Source organism: Podarcis bocagei (assembly GCF_964188305.1).
Source record: "Podarcis bocagei genome assembly, chromosome: 4".
NCBI lineage: Eukaryota > Metazoa > Chordata > Lepidosauria > Squamata > Lacertidae > Podarcis > Podarcis bocagei.
Genome location: NC_138128.1, coordinates 74,579,499 through 74,607,344, shown reverse-complemented (window position 1 = coordinate 74,607,344; position 27,846 = coordinate 74,579,499). Strand labels below are relative to the sequence as shown.

General features: G+C 39.3%; 1 protein-coding gene and 1 long non-coding RNA gene across 3 annotated transcripts in view; one reads left to right on the top strand and one right to left on the bottom strand.

The window, feature by feature from the left end:
• Positions 1–15,747, top strand: part of TET1 (tet methylcytosine dioxygenase 1) — a 79,482-nt gene extending 63,735 nt beyond the window's left edge. For both annotated transcript variants that reach the window (XM_081189543.1, XM_081189542.1), the window contains 6 exons: positions 3,096–3,304; positions 3,915–4,065; positions 7,475–7,564; positions 8,636–8,773; positions 9,535–9,859; positions 11,456–15,747. In XM_081189543.1, the coding sequence (XP_081045669.1) occupies positions 3,096–3,304; positions 3,915–4,065; positions 7,475–7,564; positions 8,636–8,773; positions 9,535–9,859; positions 11,456–12,585 (2,043 nt within the window). In that variant the 3' untranslated portion in view covers positions 12,586–15,747. The remainder of the gene's footprint in view (positions 1–3,095; positions 3,305–3,914; positions 4,066–7,474; positions 7,565–8,635; positions 8,774–9,534; positions 9,860–11,455) is intronic.
• A 3,226-nt stretch (positions 15,748–18,973) lies between these two features.
• LOC308584797 lies at positions 18,974–27,740 on the bottom strand. The gene is made up of 2 exons (XR_014007011.1): positions 22,785–27,740; positions 18,974–20,714 (listed from the first exon to the last, which is right to left on the bottom strand). It is a non-coding gene; the product is annotated as an uncharacterized lncRNA (long non-coding RNA).
• Between the last annotated feature and the right edge of the window lie 106 nt (positions 27,741–27,846).

Below are 27,846 nucleotides of genomic sequence, written 5' to 3'. Positions count from 1 at the left end.
AAAGATAGTGCTTTGAATGTGTTCAGTTATTCTGTTGTTTGTGGTTCCAAATAAAAATTCTCATTTGCTTGAAGATGTAAGTGGATTTGTTCAACATCATGATTTGAAACAATTAAGTTACCAAGAATGATTCCTAAGAATGGGACGTACATTTAACTTTTTGCATGAGTTTGTGAGCAGTATAGGCATGTTGCATATAGAGACAGTCTGAAGCTAAACTGATCTCAGTTTGGCTGGTGCTTGGATGGTACACTGCTTGGGAATTTTGTAGGTCCCATGGAAGAAAGGCAGGATATAAACTTTTTTTTAAAAAAAGGATGAATAACCTAATCTGCAGTCACATGTTGAAGTTTGAACATTGTTGATTTACAGTAGGGTGAAATTCAAAAATAAAAACCTTATGTCAATACAGCTCCACAACTGTTCTACCCAGGAAGTTTGCAGAACATTGTGGTTACTGGGATAGTAGGCAGTACTGCGAATTCCAGTATACAGTGGTACCTCAGCTTACGAACTTAATCCATTCCAGAAGTCCGTTCTTAAACCGAAACCGTTATTAAACTGAGGCACACTTTCCCTAATGAGGTCTCCTGCCGCCGGTGCCCTTCCACCATTCGGATTCCATTCTTAAACCAAGGTAAAGTTCTCAAACCGGGACACTATTTCCGGTTTTGCGGAGTTCGTAAACTGAATCGTTCTTAAACAGATCTGTTCTTAAACTGAGGTACCACTGTAATGTGATGGTGATAATAGAAATTCTGAGAAATTAGTTTAATTTCACTGCACACAGGTGGTGTGGTGACAATAAAGGTTTATTCTTCTTATTATTGTTGTTGTTGTTGTTGTTATCATTGAAATTTACAAGAATAATCAATCATACCACTATTTTTATAGGCTTAGTGATATTATGAAAATCAGCACTGGTTTCATTTTAAGTATTGAGGGATGTATAATATTGAGAGACCATTTTAAGAGAACTTTGAGGGTAAATTCATTTTGATTTCATTACTGAAGATGTGAAGTTACAATTCTGGCATGCCTTCTGTAAAATTCAGTAAAAAAAAGAGTAGTAGACTTGGTAGACCTGTTTTAATACTTTTTCATTCCCAGTCATAGCATCAAGCAAAAAATAAAATTCTTTTAGCAAAGCCATAAATACATAAATAAATGCACTTATAACTCATAGTTCTACTAACAGCTAAGCTACAGCTGGCTCAATCCAACATTTAAACCAATTAAAAGGTACAGCCCTACAAGTAAGCAATCCACAGTGAATTATAGTTGTTTGTTCTCCAATAGGCCTTAGATTTTCACTCTGCCCAGAAAGGAACATAAGTGTCTTTAAAGGTGTGATTCAGACTTGCCCCAGGTGGTTTGGGAATCTTGGGTATTTGGAAACGTCAAATGTTTTAACAAAAATACTTTAAGTAGAATGATATGTATTTGGAGGAGACATGTTGAATTTAGGGGTGCCTCCTTCCCCGACAGAACCTACAACAGTTGCATGGCATGCAGAAATTTCATTGCTATGCCTTTTTGCTGTCAAATATGTGCAATGATTTGAAAACCTGCTCACGTTGAATTTCTGCAGCTATTAAAAGTACAGAGTCTGTGTTGGTCAAAAAAATGGCATTGTGGAATACAACTCAGTGAGAGACTGGATCGTAAGGCTTCTGGTGTATTTTAGCAGTTTAAATCTGATATCTTACATTGAATAATTGCTACGTAACCAGCTGCTAGTAGAGTTGAATACAGAACCTGCTACTTTGCTAAAATTGGTTGTGAATCTATTTGTACTGACCATCTCTGTTTAGTACTTCAAGGTGGTACTTTTACAAAGGAATAAATAGCATAGGAGGTTGTTTCTAAGACAAATGAGCTGGTAATGCCTTTGTTCCAGGGTCATAAGTAACTGCTAAAATGTGTGGGTGTAGATCACATTTGGGAAATTGGTAAGCCACTTTGGGTCCTTAGCTGACTTTCATGTGTGGCCTGTAGACCCACTGCTCAGCTTATTAGCGCTAGAAACAGTTTAGGAGCCTACCACTGGGGATGCACCACAGCTGTTCTCAATGGCACTCAGCTGGGTGGGAGGGGAGGTATAGGCAGCAGAAGCCCTCTGTTGACATCCTTCTGTCTCATCTGCTTCATTTCATTCACATTTGTGACATAATGTGCCTGTGAGTAGGTATCTCTGCATTTTATGGTCTGTAACCTCCTAAGATCCAGACTTGCATATGCTTTGCGTGCTCCTCCATTACTGGTACTGTTATCAAAGAAGAATTGAGTAAGTGTGTAAATTTAATGTTACCATCAATAATTTTTTTTATAGGCCAAAGTGCCAATGTTACATGTCCAGTCACTGAACAAGGAATGGGTTTCTGTGCTCTTTTCTCCCCTTTCTCCACTTTGTTGCAAATTCTGCCTTGTCTTTCCTGCTTTAGTGGTGGCTCAGCTTTAACTGCTGTACTGACACTAACTATGGAGTTTGTTAATTCATCTCCAACTGTGGTTTTGTAACCTGGTTAGAGTTGATGTATTGGGACGACAACGCTGGTGGGTTTAGATTAGTAATAATTATTTTACTGTTTTGCCTACCAATTTAAAAGAATCTGCAAGCTTTCAAACATGTAACACAGTGCAAACCAGTTAATCCTATTAATCTAATCCATCATCTTTGCAAAATGAACACTGAATTTGGGGTACAATCCTTTTTCCTGTCTGATGCTGTGCTCATGATTGGAGGAAGCTCTGTAGGACCTGACTTTACCCTCTTCACTTTAGCACATATGTATCTCTGTACATGAGCCATGAAGAGAAGGAAATGGAGTTCTGGTGTGCCTTGAGGCAGGCATGGGTAACAAATAACCCTCCAGATGTGACTAACTTAGAGAGAGTGGTGAAGACACCAATAAAACAAAATTCTGGTAAATAAGGGTTGGTAGCAATATGCAGTCTTTAGAAGAAATCCAACACAGGGTCAGCACAGGATCTTTAGAAGAAATCTGACAGCAGGGTGTCTGCAAACAAATAACTGGCATCAGTGCCTTAGATCCTTTCTGTTTGATCTACAAACAACTCAACCTGTTTTTCAGGTGATACGAAGAAGTAGTGATGAAGAAAAACTGCTCTGCTTGGTTCGACAGCGTGCAGGACATCACTGCCAAAATGCCGTCATTGTGATACTTATTTTGGCTTGGGAGGGGATTCCTCATCTTCTGGCTGACACTCTATACAAGGAACTGACCCAGAGCCTCAGAAAATATGGCTGTCCAACTAGCCGAAGATGTGCACTAAACGAAGAGTGAGTGCACTCCAGAACACTGATATTTTGATGCATGAAAGTTTTAATTCTCCCACATAATTTACTTCTGTGACTCGTAATTAGTCTTTTTAAGATTTCAGATTATAGCCCTAGTACATAAAACTTGAAAAACTGTTATTTTGTAGTTGAGTAGGATGTAGCCAACTTTTAATTGCCAATTTGAGTATAGTGTGGGAGGACCAAAATGAGCTTTCTGCTCCTCCTGTTTCCATCTCTGGCAAAAAAAGAAATTACAAGAAGACAGGTGTGGTGTTTCCCTTCATTTTAATTTACTTGAGCCACATCTTGATGTGCTGCTTCTGATGCTGTGAAGGAATCACAACCAAACCTATCAAGCATGATATCTTTCTCTAAATAGCTTAAATTATAAACTTAGTATATCCCATTAGAAGGTCAATTGACTAGGAACTCTCTTATACACAGTAATGGAAAAGTAACATTTATACCCAAATTGGTCATTATCAAAAACCGCTGATGAACTATGACATGTGTGTTTTTCCATTGTTCTGTTCAGAGATGTTTGGGGGTATGCATTTATAGAAGCTTGTTGCACTGCTGGCTGATTGCCACTTGTTTAAATCTTCCACAGTCGTACCTGCGCCTGTCAAGGCCTTGATCCAGAGACATGTGGAGCATCCTTCTCATTTGGCTGTTCATGGAGTATGTATTATAATGGCTGTAAGTTTGCCAGAAGCAAAGCCCCCAGGAAATTTAGACTTCTCACTGATGATCACAAACAAGTAAGTGTCCTCCCTGCCTTTCTCAAAATAATTTCTAATTTTACTTTTTAGGAACTAAAAGCAAAAAGGGTGCAGGGTTTTTTGCTAATTGGATCACTTGGGCATATACATTTATAAGCATTCAAGGTAGCATGATACCTAATGTAATCTCCTCATTTCACCCTCTCTATCCCTACTACATAGATTCTGTGTGAAGACTGAGCACCACGACAGTGCTGTTTGTGCCAAAGCACTCATACATTATTGGTTTACAATACACCAAGGTCTTTCTTGACATTCCCCCCCCCCATTTGTTTGCAGTTAACTTGCTGGCTCCTTCACCATTGCCATCCTTTCATGCCTCCAATAGTCCATAGCTGACTGTAGTTTATGTGCCCTCCCAGATAGAAATTGAACACCCTCAAACATCTTCAAGGTGTCAGTTTAAATAACAGTTATTTCAGCCACTGATTAGTTTTTATTTCCCATAGACCCAATTTTTTAAAAAGTTGGAATACTTCATGCTTGCATAGGGGGCATGCTGATAGTGTGTGGTTTTGGTTTATTTTAATTTTTTCCAGTATTTTCCTGTATCTGAGTGCCCCAGAGTGGCACACAGTAAACATTGAAAGCATTCAACATTAAAAAACCATTAAAGCCATATTTAGCTATAAACAAACTGAAACCCATTGTAAAATACAATAATGACAGGAAAAGTTGAAAGTACAGTGAAAACCTTCTCCTTGTGCTAGTTATTCATCTCTTCCAAAATCATGGGTCTGCAGGTGTGTTTTTGCCAGTCATCTAAATGAAAACCATGTAGGGGAATAATGCACCTCAGAGAAGAGACTGTTACAAGTTTTGGGGCTATCACAGAGAAAACCCTCCCCTGTGTCCCTGCACTGTGAATCGCCTTTGGCAAGAGGGCCACAATAGGGACTCCTGTGCAATTCTTAATGAACAAGCAGACCGGTGTGGGATGAGATGTTTTCAAATACTTATGTGCTGCTGAAGCAAGTGATAATTAATATAGTTCTTATGTTAAGGATGAAAAAGATGGATCACTTTATAAATCTGTTTTCTGTTTCTGTCACTGTTTTTATTAGGTGTTATTTTAGCTAAATACTGAATATTGATCATTTTGCAGATGACATAAATCTAGGAAGTATAGCAATGCAAAAGCAGAAGAAGATAGATTCAAAGTACAGACAGATATGGATCATTTGAGCAACTGGACGGAGTGAGATGAGGTTTAATGTAAAGAAGTGTAAGATTGTTCTTTTAGGTAAGAATAGCACATAGCATAGATTTATAAAGCCAGATATCTCTGTCGGCTAGAATGCAGTCAAAGAGAAATATTGGGTAGATAGCAACATTTTTGTGTGTGGGAGTTCATGGTATTGTGCATGCGTGTAAGAGCAACCAGATTTCTTCAGTCTGTTTTTTGCTGTAACAACAACAAAAACAGCAAAGAGTCTTGAAGCATTTTTAAACATTAACACCCTTATTATGGCTTGAGCTTTCCTGGATTAGTCTTACTTCATCAGATGCCGTCTTAATGCTTGTGCAACATGGGCATCAGTTGAGGGTGTCATGTGCACAAGGAGTGTCATCTGGGAATAATCCACGGGTGCAAAGAGGAATCCCTTGGGGTATATGCGTGGTTTCCCCCATCTCACAGAAGAGAGTGAGATTGCCATCACACTAGATCAGTGTCATGCTGAGCGTCTTGCAAATAAGTATGTTGCTTCAACTACTGAGCCACTACAAGACTAGCAAAACCTAAATAAAGTCGTAAAAGTGTGTCAACTTGGGAAAATGTGATTGCAATGAGCATTCTGTACTGTTCAGTTAAGACAGAGAAGGCACTCGCCATTCATCATCATGCCTTCTGTTTTCAGTGTCCAGGCCATAGACACTGTCACAACAAGGTTTTGGAGAAGTCTGCAAGTTGAGATTTGCCGACGTATAAAAAATTATAGGGAGGGTAAAAAACTAGGGAAGGAATGAGGGAGACTCCAGTGAGAGCTAAGCATGCTCAGTGTTCAGGGATTGCTGAATGACTGATGATAGTAGACAAAAAACTTTTGGGGGGTGGGGAAGGAGAAACGAAAGGATATCCACTATGTGCTCAGAGAAATGTAACAATAGTTGTTTGGTCAAACCGATGTGCTTGCCATATTAGCATAGGTCTAAGTGAATTTTCTTTAAGCAAATGTAATGTTTTAATTTAAAACAAAACGGTTTCTTATTTTGTGTGTTTGCTTTTTCACTTCTTTCCCTCTCCCCCCATAGCCTTGGCTGTGAGCCAGAGGGCAGGATTCAGCTAAGTGGTTGCATTAATGGAAAGCAGCACAAGTCCCATTAGCACAACAGGACTGTCTCCTTGTCTCCTCCCCCATGCACTCCCACGCCCTCCCCAAATCTGCTTGGGAGTGCTGGGCAAACCGTGAGAACAGGGTGCAGGGAGAAGAGAGGGGAGATCCTTCCCTTTGGCAAGCATTTCTGCTGCATTGATTGTGTTAAAGCATCACCGAAATCCACCCAGAGAGTTCTCATACTTACCTCTCCTATTAACTCAGTAGGCGGCCTTATGTATCCTGCTGTCTCTTAATTTGAATCACTTTGCTCCCATCTGCAACATTAGGATGATTATAATTATGACCTACTTTACAGGACAGTTGTAAGTATTACTGAAATAATAGTCTGGTTTGCAAAACCAGACCATGGCTTAGAGTGTAGTCATGGGCTGCTTTGCTCTTCTCAGGTTATTTTGCTTATGTGCTTTGTTGAGCTATGTCATAGTTTGGCTTAGCATGAACCTGGGTCCATGGTTTACAAATTGTAAACCAGACAACAAATCTTGGTTACAGCTTGTTATTAGTCTGAAGAGAGCTAAACAGTGAAGCTGGTTTAGACAACACCCAAAGCCACACTGTGGCTTAGGTCAGTATGGTGCAGCCATGGTTTGGCACAATTTGACATGTGAACTTGTCTGTTGTGTGTGAAATGCTTGGAACACTCTAAAGCATCATAGGAACACTTTCATTATTATGTAGCAGGTTTCCAAACATGGTACTTGCTTTGAAGAAGAAATATATGTTTGTATTTTAATGCCAACGTGAACTCCCTTCCAACACCTCCATTAGATCTTTCTCTTGGAAATGGAAAGTGAACTTGGGATCTTTTGTGAACTTCTTTTAGTGCCAAGCAATTAATTTGCTGACTGCTTTTCCCTTCCTTTGAGCAACTCTCAAGAATGTTGCTATGTTTTGCCATTATGATAGCAAACTTACATGTGGGTTAGTAACCAAAACCACAGGAAGCTGACTAAATAGCGTACTGAATCTACGTTTGATGTTGCTTTCACAGTTTTACTAGTCTGCTTCTCAAGCTATAAAATGATATGATGACTCCTTTCCCTGTCTAGGAAGAACATCTCGAAAACAATTTGCAAACTTTAGCCACTGATGTTGCTCCACTGTATCAGAAACTAGCCCCTGATGCTTTTCAAAACCAGGTAAAATCAAGGAAACGCCATTATCTCTATTATGACAAATCATTGTTTTAATACTGGTGATGTAGAAAGAAAAGCTGCACAAGTTAGTTGAAGGCCTTTCGTTACCTTAACTGGCCTAGCTGAAAGAACAGCTAGGCTGTGATCCTATGCACACTTAACTGGGAGTATGTCTCATTAAACACTGTAGGACTTTCTTCTAGAAAGAAAAGCACTGCTGGTGTTACAGCTTTCAAATTCCTGCTGCTGTGTCCCCTGCTTACTAACAGGGTCAAAAAACTAATTGTTATATTATTCATCCTCATTGCCAATCAGTGTATTGCATGAAGTTTGGTAGATCAATAAATTCTGACAGATGTTGTTTTAATTAGATTGTAGATCTAAGGATTTTTAGCACAATTCTCATCAAATAAGTCATGCATTTTCTTTCATATTTAGCAATGCATAACAATGACAGTGTTGGCATGTCATGGTAAATCACTAACAAGTTAGCCATGGTTAATGGTTTACCATGAGTGTGCAAATGGTTCTTACTGTAGTCCTCTCCTCTAGTGGGTTAGAGCAACAAACCATAATCCTTGGGAGTTATGGGTGGTTCTGCTCCAATCAAACCACGTTGTGAACACAAGGTTCGTTCTTGGAGTGTGCAAGTTTTGTTTTGTTGGAGCAAAACAAACCACAGCCCCTAGTTTGGAAGTAATGCTAAGCCAGGAATTGTGGTTTTTAGTTCCTGATGGCTAAAGAAAGGGGCAAAAAAGGAGTGATCTCATGCTTATGTGACCTTTGGTATTCCATGGCATGTAAATTGGGTTTATGTGTTCTCAGTCCAGTTGTTCACTTCAAATGAAAAATTGTCCCTGAAGCTGGTGGTGTTTGGTGAGATACAATGTTATGTCCAGATAAGATTTATTTGTATTTGTGGGAGGGCAGTTATTAATTTGTTTTTGTTTTATTATGTATTTAGTGTTTTCATTTTGTATTTTTATGTTGTGAACCTCCTTGTGATCTTCGGATGAAGGGTGGTATACAAAATGAATGAATGAATAAAAAAAATTTTTATATATTTTTTTAAAGGTGGAAAATGAGCACATGGGTCCTGACTGTCGACTTGGGATTAAGGATGGCCGACCTTTTTCTGGTGTCACAGCTTGCATCGATTTTTGTGCTCATGCCCATAAGGATACACACAACATGCACAATGGAAGTACTGTGGTATGCAACATTATTGGGATTCAGTTTCCCAAGTGCTTGTTCATTTACAATTTATCTACTTGGCTTCCTTAGGTTGTTACTCTGTAGCTGTGAATGCACCCTTATTTCTAGACTAGCTTGTGTTCTTAATTGTTTATGCTCTTCTTTACATTCTTGCAAAGTTTATCCAAAAAAGCCACGTTTATACAATAAAATAAAAAGCAATTCAGAGCTGCAACAAATGCAAGAAAAAACAAATAATCGGCTTCCTGCCCTAAATAGACCTCTAGTTCTTGGATATGTTGCAATCCCCTTTATAAAGCTGAAGTAATTTGCAAGGGGCGCTTCAAGTTGCCGTGGTTGAAAGTTAAAAGTTTTTATGGATTAATAGAGGTAAGGGAACCAAATCATTGCATGTGGAGAACAACTTCCGCAAGTGCAACAAAACTTCTCTCCCCTGTGCTGCCCAAAATCTGCTCCAGGGGTTCCCCACTTGTGAAAGTCATTAGATAGAAGAACTTTTTAAAGGTGAAAAGCAGCTGAGTAGATATGTGAATGATTGTGCTGTTAGTGTTTCTAAAATTGTGCAATGTTATTCAAACCATGACATGTGGGCTTGATGTTTGAAGGAGAGGGGAATTTCCTTATTTTTCACACAAGCACCCCAAGTAGATTAATATTCTGCATGCTAAAACATAAATATCATCTTTGCTAAAGTTGCTTCACTAACAAAGAAGTGATGCTTTATTATTCTCCCCCCCCCCCCCCGTTTTTCTGGCTAGGTTTGTACATTAACAAAAGAAGATAACCGCATGGTTGGGGTGATACCCAATGATGAGCAGCTGCATGTGCTGCCCCTTTACAAAATCTCACAAACAGATGAATTTGGCACAGAGGAGGGTCTGGAAGCCAAGATAAAAGCTGGGGCAATCCAGGTGCTTACTGCTTTCCCACGAGAAGTAAGAATGCTAGCAGAGCCACGTAGAGCGACGAAAAAGAAGAAAGCAGACTCAAAGAAGCAAACCTTAGCAGAGAAGAAGCTGTCTACTCCTGCAAAGGGAAAAAACAGAGTGCAGGAAAATACCAATAAAGCTTCAAAAAGTTTAGGTAGGTACAATAAACCTTGTTTCAAAAGTTACCTGATACTAGCAGAAATCTGTTTATCAAAGGTAGGGCTGACTCTCAGAATCTGAAATCAACAATCAAGTGTGTCTAATAAGTTAGGTAATGAGGGTGGGATGAAGCAAAACGTTAGCGCAATCAGAATCTCAAGCATACATTTAATAAACAGACTGAATCATGGCAAGGTTGAGGTGCTATGTGGGTCAGTTGTTCTCAGATCCAGGAATTAGGGAGACGACCTGTTCTGGGTGGAGGAACAGGTGTCTAAAGGAACAGGTGTGCAGCTTGAGCAGTTCTTCTCGATTCAAAGCTGTTGTTAGAGGCCCAAGTGGCTTCAGAGGTGAGGAGTGGCTGTGCCCAGCTATGGCTGGTTTGGCAGCCATGGATGTTCCTGGATCAGCGACAGCCTGACATCAGCAATTCGTATTCTGACAGTCTCACAATTCTAAAGTTGCAACACCCTCTGCATGGGCTACCTTTGAAGATGGTCCAAAAGCTACAGCTGGTGCAGAATGCAGCTGGTAGATTGTTAAGTGGGGCACCAAGGTAGGATCACATGTAATTGATCCTTAAAGCACTGCCCAGCTTGCCTGTGAGCTCCTGGGTCCAATTCAAGGTGCTGGTACTGACATACAAAACCTTGAATGGCTTCGAGGCCCCGTATTTAAAGGAGTTCTTCTCCCAATACCTTGCAGACCCATGATTTGAGACAGTTGAGGGAGGCCTTGCTCACTGTCCTGCCAACAATATGGCATCTTGTGAGGAAACACAAGGCAGGGGCTTCTTGATACTGCAATTGTGCATTTCCCTGCCTGGAAAAGTGTGTCTGACACCTGCATTGGCAACTTTAGGTGTCAACCGAAGACACCTTCATCTGAACTTTGGGGACACAAATGGAATCTGGAGTCCAACAGTTTCAGTATCACCTGTTGCGCTACATTTTTTTTAGTATTAAAATTTAATTTTAGAAGTTTTGTTTTTTGTGGTGGTTGTATTTTAAAATTTTGTGAATCACCTTGGACTCCTACAGGAGGAAGGTTTCTATTAATGTTTTTATTTTTATTTCTATATTGGTAAGTTGCTGAAGGCACTCAGTGGAAGATGACCAATGTTGACTCTGTTAATTTCTTATCCTGAAAAAGTACTGCATTTAGGTTGGGTAGAACTACTAATAGTAAATTTTCACATGATATTTAGAGAATGTATACCTGTTGTGCATGTGAGCTGTGTCTGCTGGAGTTTGCAAGCCACTTCATCAGCTGAAATTTTAAAATTTCAGCCACTTCAGTAGGAAGTCCTTTTTAGTCAAAGGCAGGGTACTTTAGCACGTTTTGGATTCCCATATCCAACCAGTCTTCACATTTCCCCCACCCCTCCCAAAGATACACATGTGCTATTTCCAGCTCAGCTCTGACTGCTAAAACTCTTGCCCAGGATACAGCTGCCTCTTCTCTTCTGGAAACAATAAGCCTCCATTGAAGGGAAATTCATATTCTCACAATTAAGTTTGCTTTTTTTATTGACCAGCTACAGAAAAATGTACAGCTTTATATTTAAAACATTTTGTTCTTTTCTTCTTAGGGAGCAAAGCTAATTCATTGCAACCTGGGATAAAAATGGAGAGTGGTGATCACCTTTCTACAATAAAACACAATTCAGACACTACTAAAAATTGCTCTGTACTAAAGCAATATGCTCCTTCCTCCCCTTTAAAGCTGGATAGTTTACATTCTTGCTCTCCATTAACTCACAAAGCTGGTGGTATAATGCCAGTGAGTAATAATCAACAAGATTTTTCAACTCCCTACGGGTATTTGCAATGCAGTAGTAACAAACCTCATGTGACACCCAAAGGTAAGATCTTTGATGTGTCCATCAGCGATCATACTGGAATTTTGCTGGATGAGAAGAGGAATGGGGTGCCCCCATTTCTTCAAGACCTTACTGTTTCAGAATCCACAGCCTTCAGAGATACCTTGCCCCACACACTTGAACAAGGAGTAGTCAGCAAGCAAAATTGTGAAATAAAGTTAGAAAACTCTCCTGCCTCACAGTTGGCTAGCTCTTGTGATTCCTCAGTGCCGTTAAATTCTCCAGAAGATATAGTCAGAAATGAAATTGGTTCTTCCCAGGAGTGTCCAATGCAAAAAGGTGGTTTCAAGAACCCAAATTGTGATTCTGCCACTGAGGATACACACCCAATTTGTGAGCTCTTAAAGCGCACAGAGTCCGAAGAAAAAGCAGAGGAAATGTGGTCCGACAGTGAGCATAATTTTTTGGATAATGACATAGGTGGGGTAGCTGTAGCACCATCACACGGCTCCATCTTAATTGAATGTGCACGCCGTGAGCTACACGCCACAACTCCGATTAAAAAGCCGAACCGGAATCATCCCACACGGATATCGTTAGTCTTCTACCAACACAAAAACTTAAATGAGCCAAAACATGGGATAGCGCTGTGGGAGGCAAAGATGGCCGAGAGAGCAAAGGAGAAAGCAGCGGAAAAATCAAGCACTGAAAATACCAATGTACAACCCAATGACAGGAATGTGCACCAGGCCAGTGCCACGAGAGAGATTTTCTATGAAGACAATGAATTCAACCAAATTCCATCGCGCCGAGCATTAACAGTAACTCATGATAACATCATAACGGTGTCTACTTATGCCCTCACTCGAGTTGCCGGGCCGTATAACCATTGGGCATAAGTTTTTATAGCAACTGTACAACCTTGCCTTGGGAGCAGTGTTACACAATAATCCCTAAAGGTGCTGTTAAAGAACAAAGTCTTGTATGGTTTACTCTTTGTTCATCTCAACCATTTTGAAGGCTGAGGTAAAAAAAAATATGATTTTTTTCCTTAAACTGTGACTTTATATATTTTAACATCTGGTGATTTTCAAGCACATTTTAAGCAAAAAAAAATATATATGTATAGTTAAATGATTTTGGCTAGGTTATTAATCCTGATTGAATTATTCAGTTTATTACCTTTTGGAATTTATACTTTGGTGCTTTGAATTGTCTGTTTACTACAAATGGGCTTTTTATAAAGATTTTAACATACTTCAACTTTTATGATGTAAAATCAATTTAGACAGTATTAGCTATACACAGCTCTTGGTGCTCAATCACAAGAAACAGTTAAAGATAAGCTGATTTTTTTTTCCTTCATGGTGCCATTGCTCCGACAGCTTCCAGTCGTTGCTGTGAAGCCCAAGTTAAGGATAACAAACCAATGATGATTTATCTTTGTACAGATCTTTCATGTCTGTATAGGTTTGTGTGCGCACGTGTATGGTCCACACACATCCACACACAAACAGTATCACTAGTGATGGTTGGAGGTTGTAACCTGTAAATATATATATTTAAAAGCACTTTCTATTTTTAAAGTTAACTTGAAATAGTATAAGGATCACATTTGTCTAAGGTTTCTACATTCTCTACCAAGAAATCGTTATTTTTCTTACTGTGTAGAGTTCCATACTGCTACAACAACAGTACACATATACACATATACTAAGAATATTTGGTTTTTAGACTCTTCCCCCACCCCACCTTTTCCCCTTGAATTTTTTGGTTTGTTTCAGTTAATAAAACAGAGAGTTCGGATTTGCAAATATGAGCTTAAGGATCATTTTGTCTATACCTGTATTGCTACGGTGTTTTGTTGTCAGAATTGATTTGCTGTAGTTTGTTTCAGCAATAAGTGCATGTGTGTCTTTCATGCAGAGCATTGCAAGCTACACGTGACAACCAAATGTTCCTAGAGTCTTGGGGGTAGAACTGTTAATTGCATCAGCAACTGCCCTCCTAAAGTTGCCTTATTAACATTCTGGAAAGTAGGACTCTAAAATATTTACAAGAGAAATTTGCGGTATTGGCTGTTTTATAGTATATTTGAGTTCATTAAATCTTCCAGAATGTTCACCAGCTGTTAGCTGTCAACACATGAAGGGTTTTATAAACATTCAGTCCAAACCAGTGTGTGATTACTGAGAACTTAAGTCTACTTTGTCATTGGGTTTTTCTCCCAGGTAGAAAATTGTAGGATCACAGGCTCATTCTAATTTCCACACAGACTTTGCACAAAAGAGGAACCCATAGCATGCCAAAGTCACACGTTCAATCCCTGGCATCTCCAGCCAAAAACAAGGTCTCAAGTAGGCAGAAGTCTGTATTGTGCTATGTCTCCATTTTGGGGCCCAGCTGCATTATAACTTTTGTTGAGACGCAATTGCAGTGACACAAAACAGAAATATGATCTTGCCTCAACCAAAAACAAAACTAGAGAAAAGTGCACAGAAATAATTTTAAAACTCAGTTAACTTGATGTGCAAACTAAAACAAAATATTATTGATAGTCAACAGACAGTAGATAACACTGATAAATCTGACAACATGGTGTGGGGAGGGTATCCAAGACTTAAATGTGTGACAGTCTCAAAAAGTTTTCCTTCTGTAAGAAATTATACAAAATATAAAAGCAAAGCCACACCAGCAGAATGTAAAAAACCTCAAACTAGTTCTGTTTGTCACAACTCAAACAGCAGCTGTAAGAGGGCAACTCCTTTATGAGGGAAGGTTACAACACTTCCAAGTTTTTGAGTTACGGAAAAAGGTGATAAAGAGGACAATATGATGTTGTTGTTTAGTCGTTTAGTCGTGTCCGACTCTTCGTGACCCCATGGACCAGAGCATGCCAGGCACTCCTGTCTTCCACTGCCTCCCGCAGTTTGGTCAAACTCATGCTGGTAGCTTCGAGAATGCTGTCCAACCATCTCGTTGTCTGTCGTCCCCTTCTCCTTGTGCCCTCCATCTTTCCCAACATCAGGGTCTTTTCCAGGGAGTCTTCTCTTCTCATGAGGTGGCCAAAGTATTGGAGCCTCAGCTTCACGATCTGTCCTTCCAGTGAGCACTCAGGGCTGATTTCCTTAAAAATGGATAGGTTTGATCTTCTTGCAGTCCATGGGACTCTAAAGAGTCTCCTCCAGCACCATAATTCAAAAGCATCAATTCTTCGGCGATCAGCCTTCTTTATGGTCCAGCTCTCACTTCCATACATCACCACTGGGAAAGACAATATGATAGAGGTGCATATAAATTCACACATCTGTCATGCCCCCCTCCCCTCTTATACACAGTGCATAGTTAAATTATGGGATCTGATGTCATAAGATGTAATGATGACCACCAGCTTGGATGGCTTTGAAAGGAGATTGGAAAAGTTCATAGTGCATAAGGCTCTCAGTGGCTGCTAGGCTTGATGGCTGTGTACTCCCTTTGCTGCCAGAGGAAGGATGTCTCTGAATTCTGTTACTGGGGAGCACAAGTGGGGAGAGTGTTTTTGAACTTTAGCTCTGCTTGGGGGCCGATCACTGTGAGAACAGGATGCTGGACTAGATAGACCTTTGGTCTAACCCAGCAGGGCTCTTCTTAAATTATTGCATTGTTTGTGTTACCAGTTGTTCAGGAGGAGCCATCATGATACATGCCTGGATGCCAGCTCATTCTATCCATATATTGAAAATATTAGTAAAAAAGAGAATAATCACATACAGAACCTGTTCTGTATACACCACATTTAAATTGTTTCTCATGCGCTATAGGGTAGGGGTGGCTAAGCACAACCACCCCAGTTCAAGGGCCTGATTCAGTCCACCATGCAAGTTCCCACCTATTTTGGCAGCAGGAAAAGAAAAGACAGTGTTGAAGTGCCCAGGAGGTGGACTGTCTGCCTCTGTGTGTGCATGCACGCACATGTGCATTTATGCATGCAAGCAAGGGGGGCGTGACACTCATGGCTGGCTTGAGGATTCAAAGGGATGGCTGAAGTGAATGTAACCCTTAATAAAATAAAATAAAATTCAGCCACCCCTGCTAAAGTGTATATAATACCCAAATAAGGTCCAGAAAAGTAAATCCAAATACACTGCCAGGCAAACACGTAACAAATCCCTTCCCAGTTGGGCTGGAACTCCCTAGATAGGACAGTTTTCATGTGTATGCATGTGGTTCCTCCTTAGCAACAACTGGTACCACAAACATTGCAAGAATTCAAACCCTTTAGTTTCTGGTTTTATAATAGTTTGCTGGTATGGCTTTGTTTTTATATTGTTGTACATTGTCCTGCTAAAAAATCTTCTGAAGTTAAAATGCACTTTGGTCTTTAATACATGAACACACTCTCACTCTCACTCGTTACATTATGAGGTTATCAGTGCTATCTACAGTCTTTTGACTTGATAAGTTTTTTGGTTTAGGTTGCATACTTAGTTCAAACTACACATTAGGTCTGTACACTCCCCCCCCCCTTTTCAGTTTCTTATTCATCCAGCATGATAGCAGTGTGACAAATAAAGTCTGCTTCGTATGCTCTCTTAAGGCCATGTACGTTCCCAAACATTATAGATGCAGGTACAATTTCAGCCACACACAGGAACTGTGGACGCTTGGTCCTACAGGGCAACTTCCCATTTGTAAAGCTTATGCCAGAGCTTACTGATTTCATCCTTGAAGCATGGTTGCTGAACTGATTGGTTTGCTTAAGAGCCTTGAATAGGCATAAACCTGCTACAAAGCTTTCACATTAGAAGCAATCTTGGCAAATATCTGAAATCTCTTAGATAGTAATGGCCCACACTGCTCTTCTAGTAGCTCTGACAAGAAGCAAAGCTGGAAAAAAACCTTCACATTTCTAGCAACTAGTTTCAGATTTTTAGGTGACCAGATTTTTAGTCCTGGAAGAAGGACATTCAGATTCCTAGGCAGCAGCATCTAATTTCTGGTGACTAGATGCCAGGGATTTAATTAACTGTTGGGAATGCCCAGACACAGGGGTTACTAACAGGTCAAATAGATGGGTGCCACAGGGCACTGAATGTTCTCAGAACAACTGATGGTGCAGTACTGATGAAGGAATGCAGATGGGACTGATCACACCTACTTGAATAGCAAACCTATGTAAAAACAGGTTACAGCCCATACATAGATTGTGTGAATTGCACCTTAGAAATGATTTACCTTTTCATGACAATGCATCGTAAATTAAACATTAGGTGTGATAGACACTCCAGATCTGGAACACTATAGCATCCAACTCCTTTTCTCTATTCCCCCTTTAATTTTAGTTCAATTGACTAAGCCAACCACAATCAAAATATCAGCCTTGATAAGGATCATGCTTATCAAGGATCAGCAGTTTACATTTTAGAGATGGGGAATTTTTTTGGTATGGACCTGTCAGCTCAAATCAGTGGGCTCTGAATTATCATGTTTTGTATGAGCAATGGTTGCAGGCCATAAGGGTAAGCTTTTTGGTTACACTTGTGATTCTCCACCGTGTACATAAATTCCACAGGTCTAACCAGAGCTTGAAGTTTTACTGATAACATACTTGATATTGTAGTGGTGCTGTAACAAATAATGTCTAGATCCTCTAGACATGGTGCTTTTGTTTTTTTTAAAATGTCTACCATGGTTGTGTGTACAATCTGAAAATCTTTTTGGTTTGGAAAAAATTACATATATGTGAATTCTTCAGTTTACCCTTAGTTGCCTATGATTCTGGTCGTACAGAAATGTAAACGTGGAATTCATCCCAATTATATCACTGCAGCTACTTTTTAAAATGTTAGATGTTTATGCCAATCCAGGGATTAAAGAGCATTGGAAGAGAACTGAAATTCCCTCTCCTGCACTCATGGGGCTCCTCCATTTCTCCATCTTTCAGATTATCATCACTCTCACTAGTAGAGAGAACTTGTTAGGCAAAGTGGGGAGCAAGAACAGGGTGTTTGGACAACATCTGGCTCCTGCTTCTCACACATACACCAATGTGATTGGTGTTATATTAGTGATTAAAACTGTTGTCAAGTTATCCAGATCTGGTACAGCAGCACTATGTATAAAATGGGTGCTAGATGCAGGGGCCCCTTTCTGCTCTGCCCAGGTTAACAACTGGTGCCCTTAAAATCAGTGGTAATTTAGCAAACAGCAAGTCCCATTGATTTCTGTGGGGCCCAAGTAAGCCGAACTTGTTCAGAGTTGTGGCTCTAATCTATGATCCTGCAAACCCTGGAGGGGTTTTATGAACATATCTGAGAGTGTGCCAGCATGATTGCATTTTAGATTATACCCCCATACCTACCACTCAGCAATGTTGGTCACATGGCAATGCCATTCAGACCATTTCCCCAATCTTTACGCCCATTGAATCAGCTAGAATTATAACATTCTTATAAAGTGTATAAGAAGAGCGAGATTTCAACCCAGTCATTCTATTTTTAAAGCAAACAAACTTTGTAAAAAGAAAAAAACCCACCCATATGCTGCATTTTTGTTAGTTCAAAGATTATGATTAGTTCAAACAGAAGATATGTAGGGATTGTAAATAATCTAAAGTCAATATTATACCATCATTTTGTACCAGCAGTTTTCTGCTTCTTGAATATCTATAAACATTAAATTGTTATGGTATTTTTGTGTGCCTTAGATTTGCATTTTGAAATCTGTATATTTTTTGTGAGCCTAAAAGTTATTAAAAATAACAGCTGTTTATACAGTAAATAGGGTTGTGAATTCCTCCAGCTACTCATCTGTACAAGGCTGGGTTTTTTTTAGTATCGCTGTTTATACAATCTTTCTGCAAAAAGGACTTTCCTGAAAGGGTTACCAGCTGCTTATATAGTTATACCTCGTGTGTGACTTTCAGGTTTCGCCGCTCACGCATGTGCAGACACACAAAATGATGTCACGTGCATGCGCAGACGCAGCGAATCGTGGCATGTGCAGACGTGGATTGCGTTCTGCTCATGTTGCGAACGGAACTCCGGAATGGATCCCGTTCACAACCAGAGGTACCACTGTATAGAGAACTTTAATGTCACTCTGCCACAGTTTTACCCAGTTCAGAAATTTAAAGAAAACCCAGCTTACAATGCTACTATAGCAAGAACATCTTTGTTCTTGTAAATTTTGCTGTGTAAAATTTGCAGTGTACACATTACTACAGATACAACATTGATGAATGAATTTCCCTGTGATTCTTGGTAAACACTGTACCACACACACGCTTTATGTAAAGTTAGATGGTTTAACTAATAAACATCACCAAAAGCTTAAGATCAGGATAAAAGGTAAAGGTAAAGGACCCCTGACAGTTAAGTCCAGTCGCAAACGACTCTGGGGTTGTGGCGCTCATCTCGCTTTACTGGCTGAGGGAGCTGACGTTTGTCCACAGACAGTTTTTCCAGGTCATGTGGCCAGCATGACTAAGCCGCTTCTGGTGAAACCAGAGCGGCACACGGAAATGCCATTTACCTTCCCGCCGGAGCGGTACCTATTTATCTATTTGCACTTTGACGTGCTTTTGAACTGCTAGGTTGGCAGGAGCTGGGACCAAGCAATGGGAGCTCACTCCGTCGCACCGACCTTCCGATCAGCAAGCCCTAGGCTCAGTGGTTTTAGACCACGGTGCCACCTGCGTTCCTAAGAGCAGGATAGACCCATCCAATTAGGATATCTCTTAACATCTCTGGTGAACTGCATAGTTTTGACATGGCTACTAGTGGAAAATGTATTGTTCTATTTGGAGAAGAAAGCAGGTCTTAAAATGACAATGCTAAATAGGAAAACCATATGTATTGAAAATGTAACTTATCAACCTGATGCTAAATCCATTACTTGGAAGTCCCATTGATTTTAATTAGTCCTGTTAATTTCATTGGGCTGTCCTTCCATATAATGAGTTTAAGATGGAAGTGCATGATCCTTTTTAGCAGCTAATAAAACTTCCTTAGATTCATCAGGTTACCAAAACATTTCAAATATATTATTGAAATTAAGAAATAAAAGTGTTTAATCTGATTTCAGTGGTATATTTTAATTATTTTTGAATAAATTTATGAAATACTCTTGCTTATTACTGTTACACATAGATACAATGTAGCCAACTACATTTTTATAATATCTGATTTAACTGCAGTTTTAATAGCAGATGGTATCAACCATGCATGCGGTGTGCAAATTGGCAACTACTTACTGTATATACAGCTGTGTGCTATTTATTGTAGCATTTCAGAATATTTATCATTTTTACATAGAAATTGATGTAATTTTGTGAATGAGCTTATAGCTACAAAGGTTTGTAATACTATTGTCTTGTAATAGTGATTCTTTGGGGCTGTAACAAGCAGCAAAATCTTCAGACTGCTGTAGCAACACAAATCCCTTTTTAAAGCAGTTTAGTCTAAGATTCTTCCTATTGCTTTCATTGGTGACCTTCCATGCTAGCTAGTTCAGGAGCCTAGAGACAAGGAAATGAAAGGAATGGAATGGAATGGAATGGAATGGTAAAAGATGCATGTTTTCCTTGATTTGCTATAATTCCTATTGATCAAATTATCAGTGGCTTTGGCTCTGCAAAGTGCTTGAGATACATAGATCACATTTTGGTCCTGTGAATTGTGGTATTTTGTTCTATTAAATTCCTAGCTCATCCAACCAATTTCTCATAAAAAAATGTTATTGGCACTAAAGTAAGGTTTGTACATGGTGTATAGTTGGCTGATTTGTTAATATGGGGAGGGTCTCAGGTGCATAAATTCTGTGTGTTCTCCTTTACTAGTTCAGACTAGGAAGCTAAGAGCCTAGCTTTACCATGCTCTACAAAAACTTTGCTTGTATTATCAAGTCTCTCCATTGATTTTTTTTTTGCTTTTACTGCTATCTTGCTTAAGGTTCCACAAACTGTTCTTGCTACCTTGGTGCACCCTTAAACTTCCTACTTGAAAGCATCCCTGCATCAGCAACAATCTGAATTAAAAACAGGATGCTATCTAGAACAGGATTTCTTAAAACATGAAATTCGGGACTTGCAGTTGGGTCACCTAAATGTGTAAAAAAGAGACCCACTTTCCCACATAATCATTCTTCTTTGATTTGCTACAGACAGTTACTATGAAAAGTGTTCTATGTTCCTGGAATGTTGAAGGTCAGTACTTAGAGATCTTCTTAGCCTCCTCCCCCAAGGAAGCAGCTAACAAGGATCTTAACAGAAGCACTATATGGTGACTGATGATCCTTCAAAATCGGGCAACTGTTGGTGGTTTTCACTAGCTGCTGTTACTTTGTGGTGTCTGGTTTTTCTACAAATTATACTGAGCTTGTGCTTGCAAAAAATAGTGTTTAAATCCCTTGAAAGTTAATGGGGTTAAGTTGCTCATGAAATTGATTTCAGTGGGATTTAAGTGCAATCATCATTCCCTTGATTGGAGCCCATATATGTTAACTTTTCTGTATCTGAGTGGCTCCTTGAATACCCCCATTTTTCTGTGTTACCCCTCTGTATAGATCAGTACATAAATCTGTGTCTTAGCATAATATTGTAATAGCAGTGACCTCTATATTGTTAATGATTACAGGAAGCTAATTATGATGGGTAACTGACTGGCTAAGTTGAGCTTGTTAACGTGGTCCTCCTACTTTTAAGGCATAGAGACTTCTGTTACAATTTTATTTGAGTCCACATCAAAAATATAAGACCAGAGAGTGCCACTAGCCTGGTTTGTACATCACACTAAGCCCAACCCATAACTTAACCCAAACTCATGGGTACTAGGATAGGAGACTGCGTTTGCTGCGCCATGCCAAGCTAAATGGTGATTTGGCTTAGCAGGTTACCCAAAACTGGGCTCATGCTTTAGTTTTCTCCAGACATTTGGTCTGGCTTAGTGTGATGCACAAACTAGGCTCACTTGGCCAAGAACAATGTTCCCCACCCCTGTCCCAAGTTAGTGGCTATGCAACTAGATCCTTTATGAAATAATCAAAAGCTGCCAATCTTGCAACAACATGCCACCAGTGTAGACAAGCTCCCTTTATAGAAAACTTAGGCTAGCTCAAGTCCAGGCTCGATGAGCAGGGAGTAAGCTTAACTGGGTCAGAGTTCTACCAGGAGCAGAGCACACCCTGGGATCCCTTCCCTTGAGTTCCGCCAAAGCAGTCCAGCTCTGCTTTTCCTAGAGGGGTTGGCAGAGGACTACCATACCTCTTTATTAGAGAAAGATATGGAAGCTCACTGTTGTTGCACACAAAGTCCAACATAATGCCAGGCACTATTTAAAAAGAGGTTGCTATAACTCACTTAGCCCTACAGTTACCTGTATGTTACCATAAGGCTGTATCATCCCAGTAACTAGACAACTCCCTGACTTCAGAATTGTACAGCTAACCGTGGTCCTGACCATGCCAGGAGAGTATTGCTAGCAGCCAAGGCAAACATGACTTTTGCTGGGAGAGTTACTGGCAATGCGCTCCCTCAACATGGCAGACATCACTGCTGTACCCAACCCCTGAGCCACAGAGTCATAGTTAAGTGGCTCTTGAGTTGTCCCTTTCAAAGTCAGGTAATTGAAGAACATCTCTTAAGAGGTATGGGAGGCTTCTTGTCTACCCAAAAGCTTACCACAATAAATCAGTTTTCACCCTATAAACAGATGTATTCTCCACATCTTCATCTTACTCCCCTTTTAAGTGTAATTAACCAAGTGTTGTATATTGATAGAATTTAATTAAACCTTCAAAAATTCACATCACACACACAAAATGGTGCTGTTGCAGCTTTACGTAGGTCTCCATGACTACCACAAGTACTGTTGCAGCATGAAAAAGTGTTCTCTAATGTAATGATCTTCAATTTAATGAACATAAGCCTCTTCTCAAAAGCTGAAAATAAAGACGGATTTTCATTTATAAACACCAGTTCTTTATGTCCGTCTTGCAGGGTGAAATGGGCATTTGGAGTATAAATGAAAAACATTCTTCCAAGGGAACAAAAATAAAATAAATCAGTTCTGCAATCAATCAAGGATTCTTTCTTTGAAGTTTTTCTTTCTTTCACTACAGGCCAAGTAACAATTATGTGTTGGTTTCAGTTTTGAAAATTTGAGGCTGAAGCTAAGCAGATCGGGCTCTGGTCAGTGCTTGGGTGGGTGACTCCCTAGGAAGCATATTCAGTATCTTGAGTTCCGTAACAGAATAAAAATGGGATATTAAAATAAACACATTTTTTATTATCCAGAACATAGGTTTGCAGCTGTAGACATACCTTACCCAATTCTTTCTGTAAGAAAAAACAGGGTGACTGATTTGTTCCATGGGATGGTAGGAGTCATAATACTAGCAGAATGTGGTAAGACTGAATCATTTCAGAATTTGGCAAGTGTTTAATTGAACAGCTATGTTACACACTCCTTGACCTGCTGAGATAGCATTAATAGCATTTTACCCAACTTCATTCCCTGTTGCAAATCAAACAGCATTTGTAGAAGGTAATTTTCAGTTTATTCTAATAACAGTGGTAGTTAACACGTGTTCACAAATAACTATAGGATTGACACCTTAACATGGTGATGCTAGAAAACAAAATAAATTGCCCAAACCTGTAGTTGTGATATGTAAAAGTTCACAAATGAAGGATTTATAGCCAATTATGTGATTGGAACTCTAGGAAGTGGCTATTTCGTTTGTCTATAAGCAAATTAGCAATTTGCTCAACTGTTTCTATGTACAGGCCATTGTAGCCATCATTTCAGAACCTCAAAATGTAATAATGAAATTGAGCAAAAATCTACTAGTTGTCTAAAAATAGTTTCATTTAGCAAACAGCACTATGAATGAGAATTAAAAGTTGTATTGGCATAGGCTGCAAATACAAGCTGGCTTGAGAGGCACCTGAAATGTTAGGGTAATCAAAGATCATTTAAAAAGAAGCCTAGTGTTACAATGCTATGTAGCTACACAGACACGCTTTAATTAAGCAATTATGATAGTTGGGTTTCTGCTATATAGTATATCAATATTTAATAAATGTTTGCAGTTTAGCAAGACTATACAATGTTCTTGCATTTGTGAATGCCATTTTAGAGTTATAGCAAAACATGGCAGCTTTGAGATTCTGTCTGTTGTGTCCTTCAATGCTGAATGTAGCTAGTGCCCAAGATGTTGAAGCCAGATAGGCTGGTAATGCTTTGTAAAATATTACAAATCTAATGTTCATTGTAATTGCAACAAAACATTTTGATGTTAGACATTTTAAGACCTTATAGTTCCAGTTTTTGAAGTGCTGTCTTTTTTTTCTTTTTTAATAAATCTTCACATTGCAAAAATATGTCAGAAGTACAACTGTGATCTAGAGGACCTTCTTGCCTCAAGTTTCAAAAGTAGCTTGATCAGGAGAGTAGGGGAGTTGGAGGAATGCTGTTTAGAAAAGCAGAAATGCTGCTGTGTGAATAAAGGTGTATACTATATTATGGCTATGGTAATCAGAAATCAAGGGTGCAGTCTAGTAAAAGCTGCAGTTTTAGGCATATTTATTCAGAAATGTACCACTGAATTAAATTAAGTAAATTTAAGAATGCAGTTATGCAATCTAATCCAGGAAATGTTTACTCATAACTAAATTCTACTGAGTTCAGTGAGGATTACACGGGAGTAAATTGTGCACAGGACTACAGCCTTGGTGTCAATAAAATCAGTGAGGTTATAGAATAACTTTATGCATATCTACTCAGAAGCTAGCCCCATTGAGTTAAAAGGTGCTTTCTTCCAGCTAAATGTGCGTAGGCTTAAGCATGTTTGTTTGGAAGTGAATTAGATTGTGTTCAGTGGGACTTCCTCTCTAGTATGCTTCTGACTAAAAATGCATAATCAGGTTGCATGTCCCATTGATTTCGTTAAGAATTACTTGTGACTAATCTCACCGGATTGTATCCAAAATGTAATACATAAAATAATCACAGCAGACATGTTCAAAAATTCAGTTTCAGTAGCCTAAAAACAAAAATAGGAAAATGCATTATGCTCAAGCAGAAGAAACTTGAGCTGTTGTTGACTAATATTCCCTGTATTGTATTGTTTCTTGTGTGTAGTGTGTTTTTTTTTAAACTGGGGTGCATACAATATTTATTTTTCAACAGATATAACTTTGATTTTGGTGGATTTTCCCTCGAACATTCTACTGTATTTAGATGATCTAGTGGTTGAAAAATGAAAAGGCAAATACATTTTTATCATTTACCATTATTTTAAGTTACTAATAAATGGGAGGAAAGCACTTCACTATTTCACAATACTTACAGGAAAAAGGATTAAAGCTACTTCATTTCATTGGGTGGGGGAAAATATATTTGAATATTCTCTGCAGACAAGGGAACGCTTACCAGCAGTACTTGAAGACGTAAGTTTTGACTGCATGTTACTTGAAAGATCTTACTAAGCTACTCTTTTTGGTGCACAGCAGTTGTTGTACATTATTTCATGTTTATGTAGCAAGATGCATTTAAATTGTATTGAAACATATGTGTAAAAATTATTGTTGTGGAGATGGTCTGTTCTGGTTTTTTGTTTTTCTTGGTTTTTTTCTTGTATGTGTCATATCTGTTTAAACTTTTAAATGTTCCTTTAAAAATGTCCTAAAAAGGCAAGATAAATTGCTGTCATTGAAAATATATTAATTTTTGTCATGATTTTTTTTCCAAAAAAAAAATATTATTACAAAGTGTATCATTTCTGATAACACAGAACATTGTGGATGGTTTCAAATAAATTTTATACTTCTATTTTGCACTTGATTGTCTTAATTTTTTATTTTCTATATTTCTTGGGCATTTTCTCTTCTGAAGGATAGTACACACAGCAAAGGAGCACTTTATCCATTCATACAAATGCATCTTAGTAATAGCTTGAAGCTACAGGTAAGATAGCCCTTTCCCCACTTTTATCTGCTCCTGTGCTTTTAACAGCTGTTTCATCTGCAGGCATTAGCAGATGCAACTAAATTCCACCTCAGTGTCTGGAGTGGAAGCTACTCCTAGTGATTTCTGCATCTGAAGCTCCTGTTAAAGGCACAATTACTTTAGGAACTTAAAAAACAAAGAATTAAAACATAAGACATAAGAAATAAAGCAAACACAAAATTAGCCTAAAAACAATTTGCAGACTATTTAAAACCTTGGGAAAATTAAAAGGGCTTCATCTGGTGCTGAAATGACACACCAGGCAAGTTCTCCTGGGGAAAGCATGCTGCAGTTAAGGTGCCACCACTAAGTAGGCCTTTACCGCTGTAGTTACCCACCACACCTCAGTTGAGTATCTTGGTATACATGCAGACAAATGTGAAAACAAGTAGTGTTAAAGTATCCTGGAACCAAGCTTTTGAAAATCAAAACCAGCACTTATGCTTTCCAGGTATAATGTATTATAGCCTAATTGCAGTTTCCAAAGATTCTTCAAAGGGAGCCCAATATATTATAGCACATTAATCTGTTATTAGCAGGTAATCAAGTTACTAGGGCATGGATTGCTGAGGTCAGGGTATCTCTGTCCATGTAAGCGGCTACAATAGAGGTGTCCTGATATTGTTATTGTTCCAAACTGTGCCACAGAGGCAGTGTGTACCTCCAAAAACACAGATGGGTCAAGGAGCACCCCAGACTCTAGCTTGTTTCTTTGAAGCCCAGTCTAGTGAAGTATTACTAGTATTAGTAAAATATTACTCACCCAGGCAGTTTTCTACATTTCTAAATAGAGATGAGTGTCATCTGTATTTGAAGTCACCTCAAAACATGTTGGGAGACATGGCAGAACAGTGCAAGGTCCCATAGCAATAGATGGCAATAAGTGGAACTGTAGCTCTCTAGCACCATCTTCTTTCCAATCTCTGACCCATCCAGCCTGTCCAGAAGGACATCAAAAGCCAATGCAAAGTTCAGGAGAATCAACAGGATTATTGCATAGTACGCCACTCTTTATTTTAATTTAAATTGCTTTTTAGCTTTGGAAAGATAAGACAGGATATGGTTTCACTGTTGGAAGTTTGTGATAAGCAATTAAGACAGAAGAGAACATTGCTAAATTAATTTTCACACTTGCACTATTCCATTGCACAGAAGCTAAACACAATTGATCAGTTATTTTGTATTATTTTAGGGGAGGAAACCACAAATTGAAACCTTGTTGATTCCCTAAGGGTGACTTCTTTGACAGATGAACCAGCTGCTTGTCCTGAAAAGCTGTACTATTATGCTTTGTGGCATTTATATTGGCTGAGATTTTTTCTTCATCTGGTACAGCTCCTCTGCCGTTAAAGAGTTAAATAGCTGGCAAAAATAAGCACGTTTCGCAACTAATGCTTGTTTTGGAAAAAGCATATGTGTCTCTTGTAGCTAAGTGCTTTCAAAATAAAACCGTATTCCTGTTGCTGATACTGTACAGTAATTAATATTGTGGCAGAAATCAGTGTGGTTTGTTCTTTTGTCGTCTTGTGGCGTTCTGTTTATTTAGTCCACGGAACGCTCAACACTGGATAACCCACCAGCTTTCATTTAAAGTGGCATTTCTAACTGTACCTGAAATAATTAAACTACAGTATTGGCGGTTGGAGAGAAAATGTGAAGTATTCCCGTGGCGTGACACTGCGCATTTGAGCACTGGAAATTTATAAGATTGGCCCAAACATATAAATATTAAAGCAGTAACATTTCGTTTTCTATTTTGGGCTCGTGGTTTTTCAACGCTTGGGGTGCATTCTGAGCTTCAGGTAGGCAGCGGGCGTCAGGAAGCGTTTCTGTTTGCCTCATGGCAGCGCAGAATCTGAGGCGCTTCTTTAGGCCCGAACCTTTCAACCTCGACATTCCCTCAAGGTGCCTACTCTACAGTAAGATGGCGCTGCTGTTATGACCCGCCAAGCAAACTGGCGACGGAATACGACGTAATGCAAATCGAATGACGGCTTTCCTCATAGGATTCTTCGTTTCTCGATCGTTAGGGGGAGAGAGGGTGCTTCCCTTGACGCACGCGCGCCGTTACTTCCCTTCCTTGTTTTGGAGACGGCGACCCCATCCTCCCGGAGCACGTGTGCGAGGGAGGGGCGGAGAAATCTCACTTCGAGACGTCACCGAGGTGCG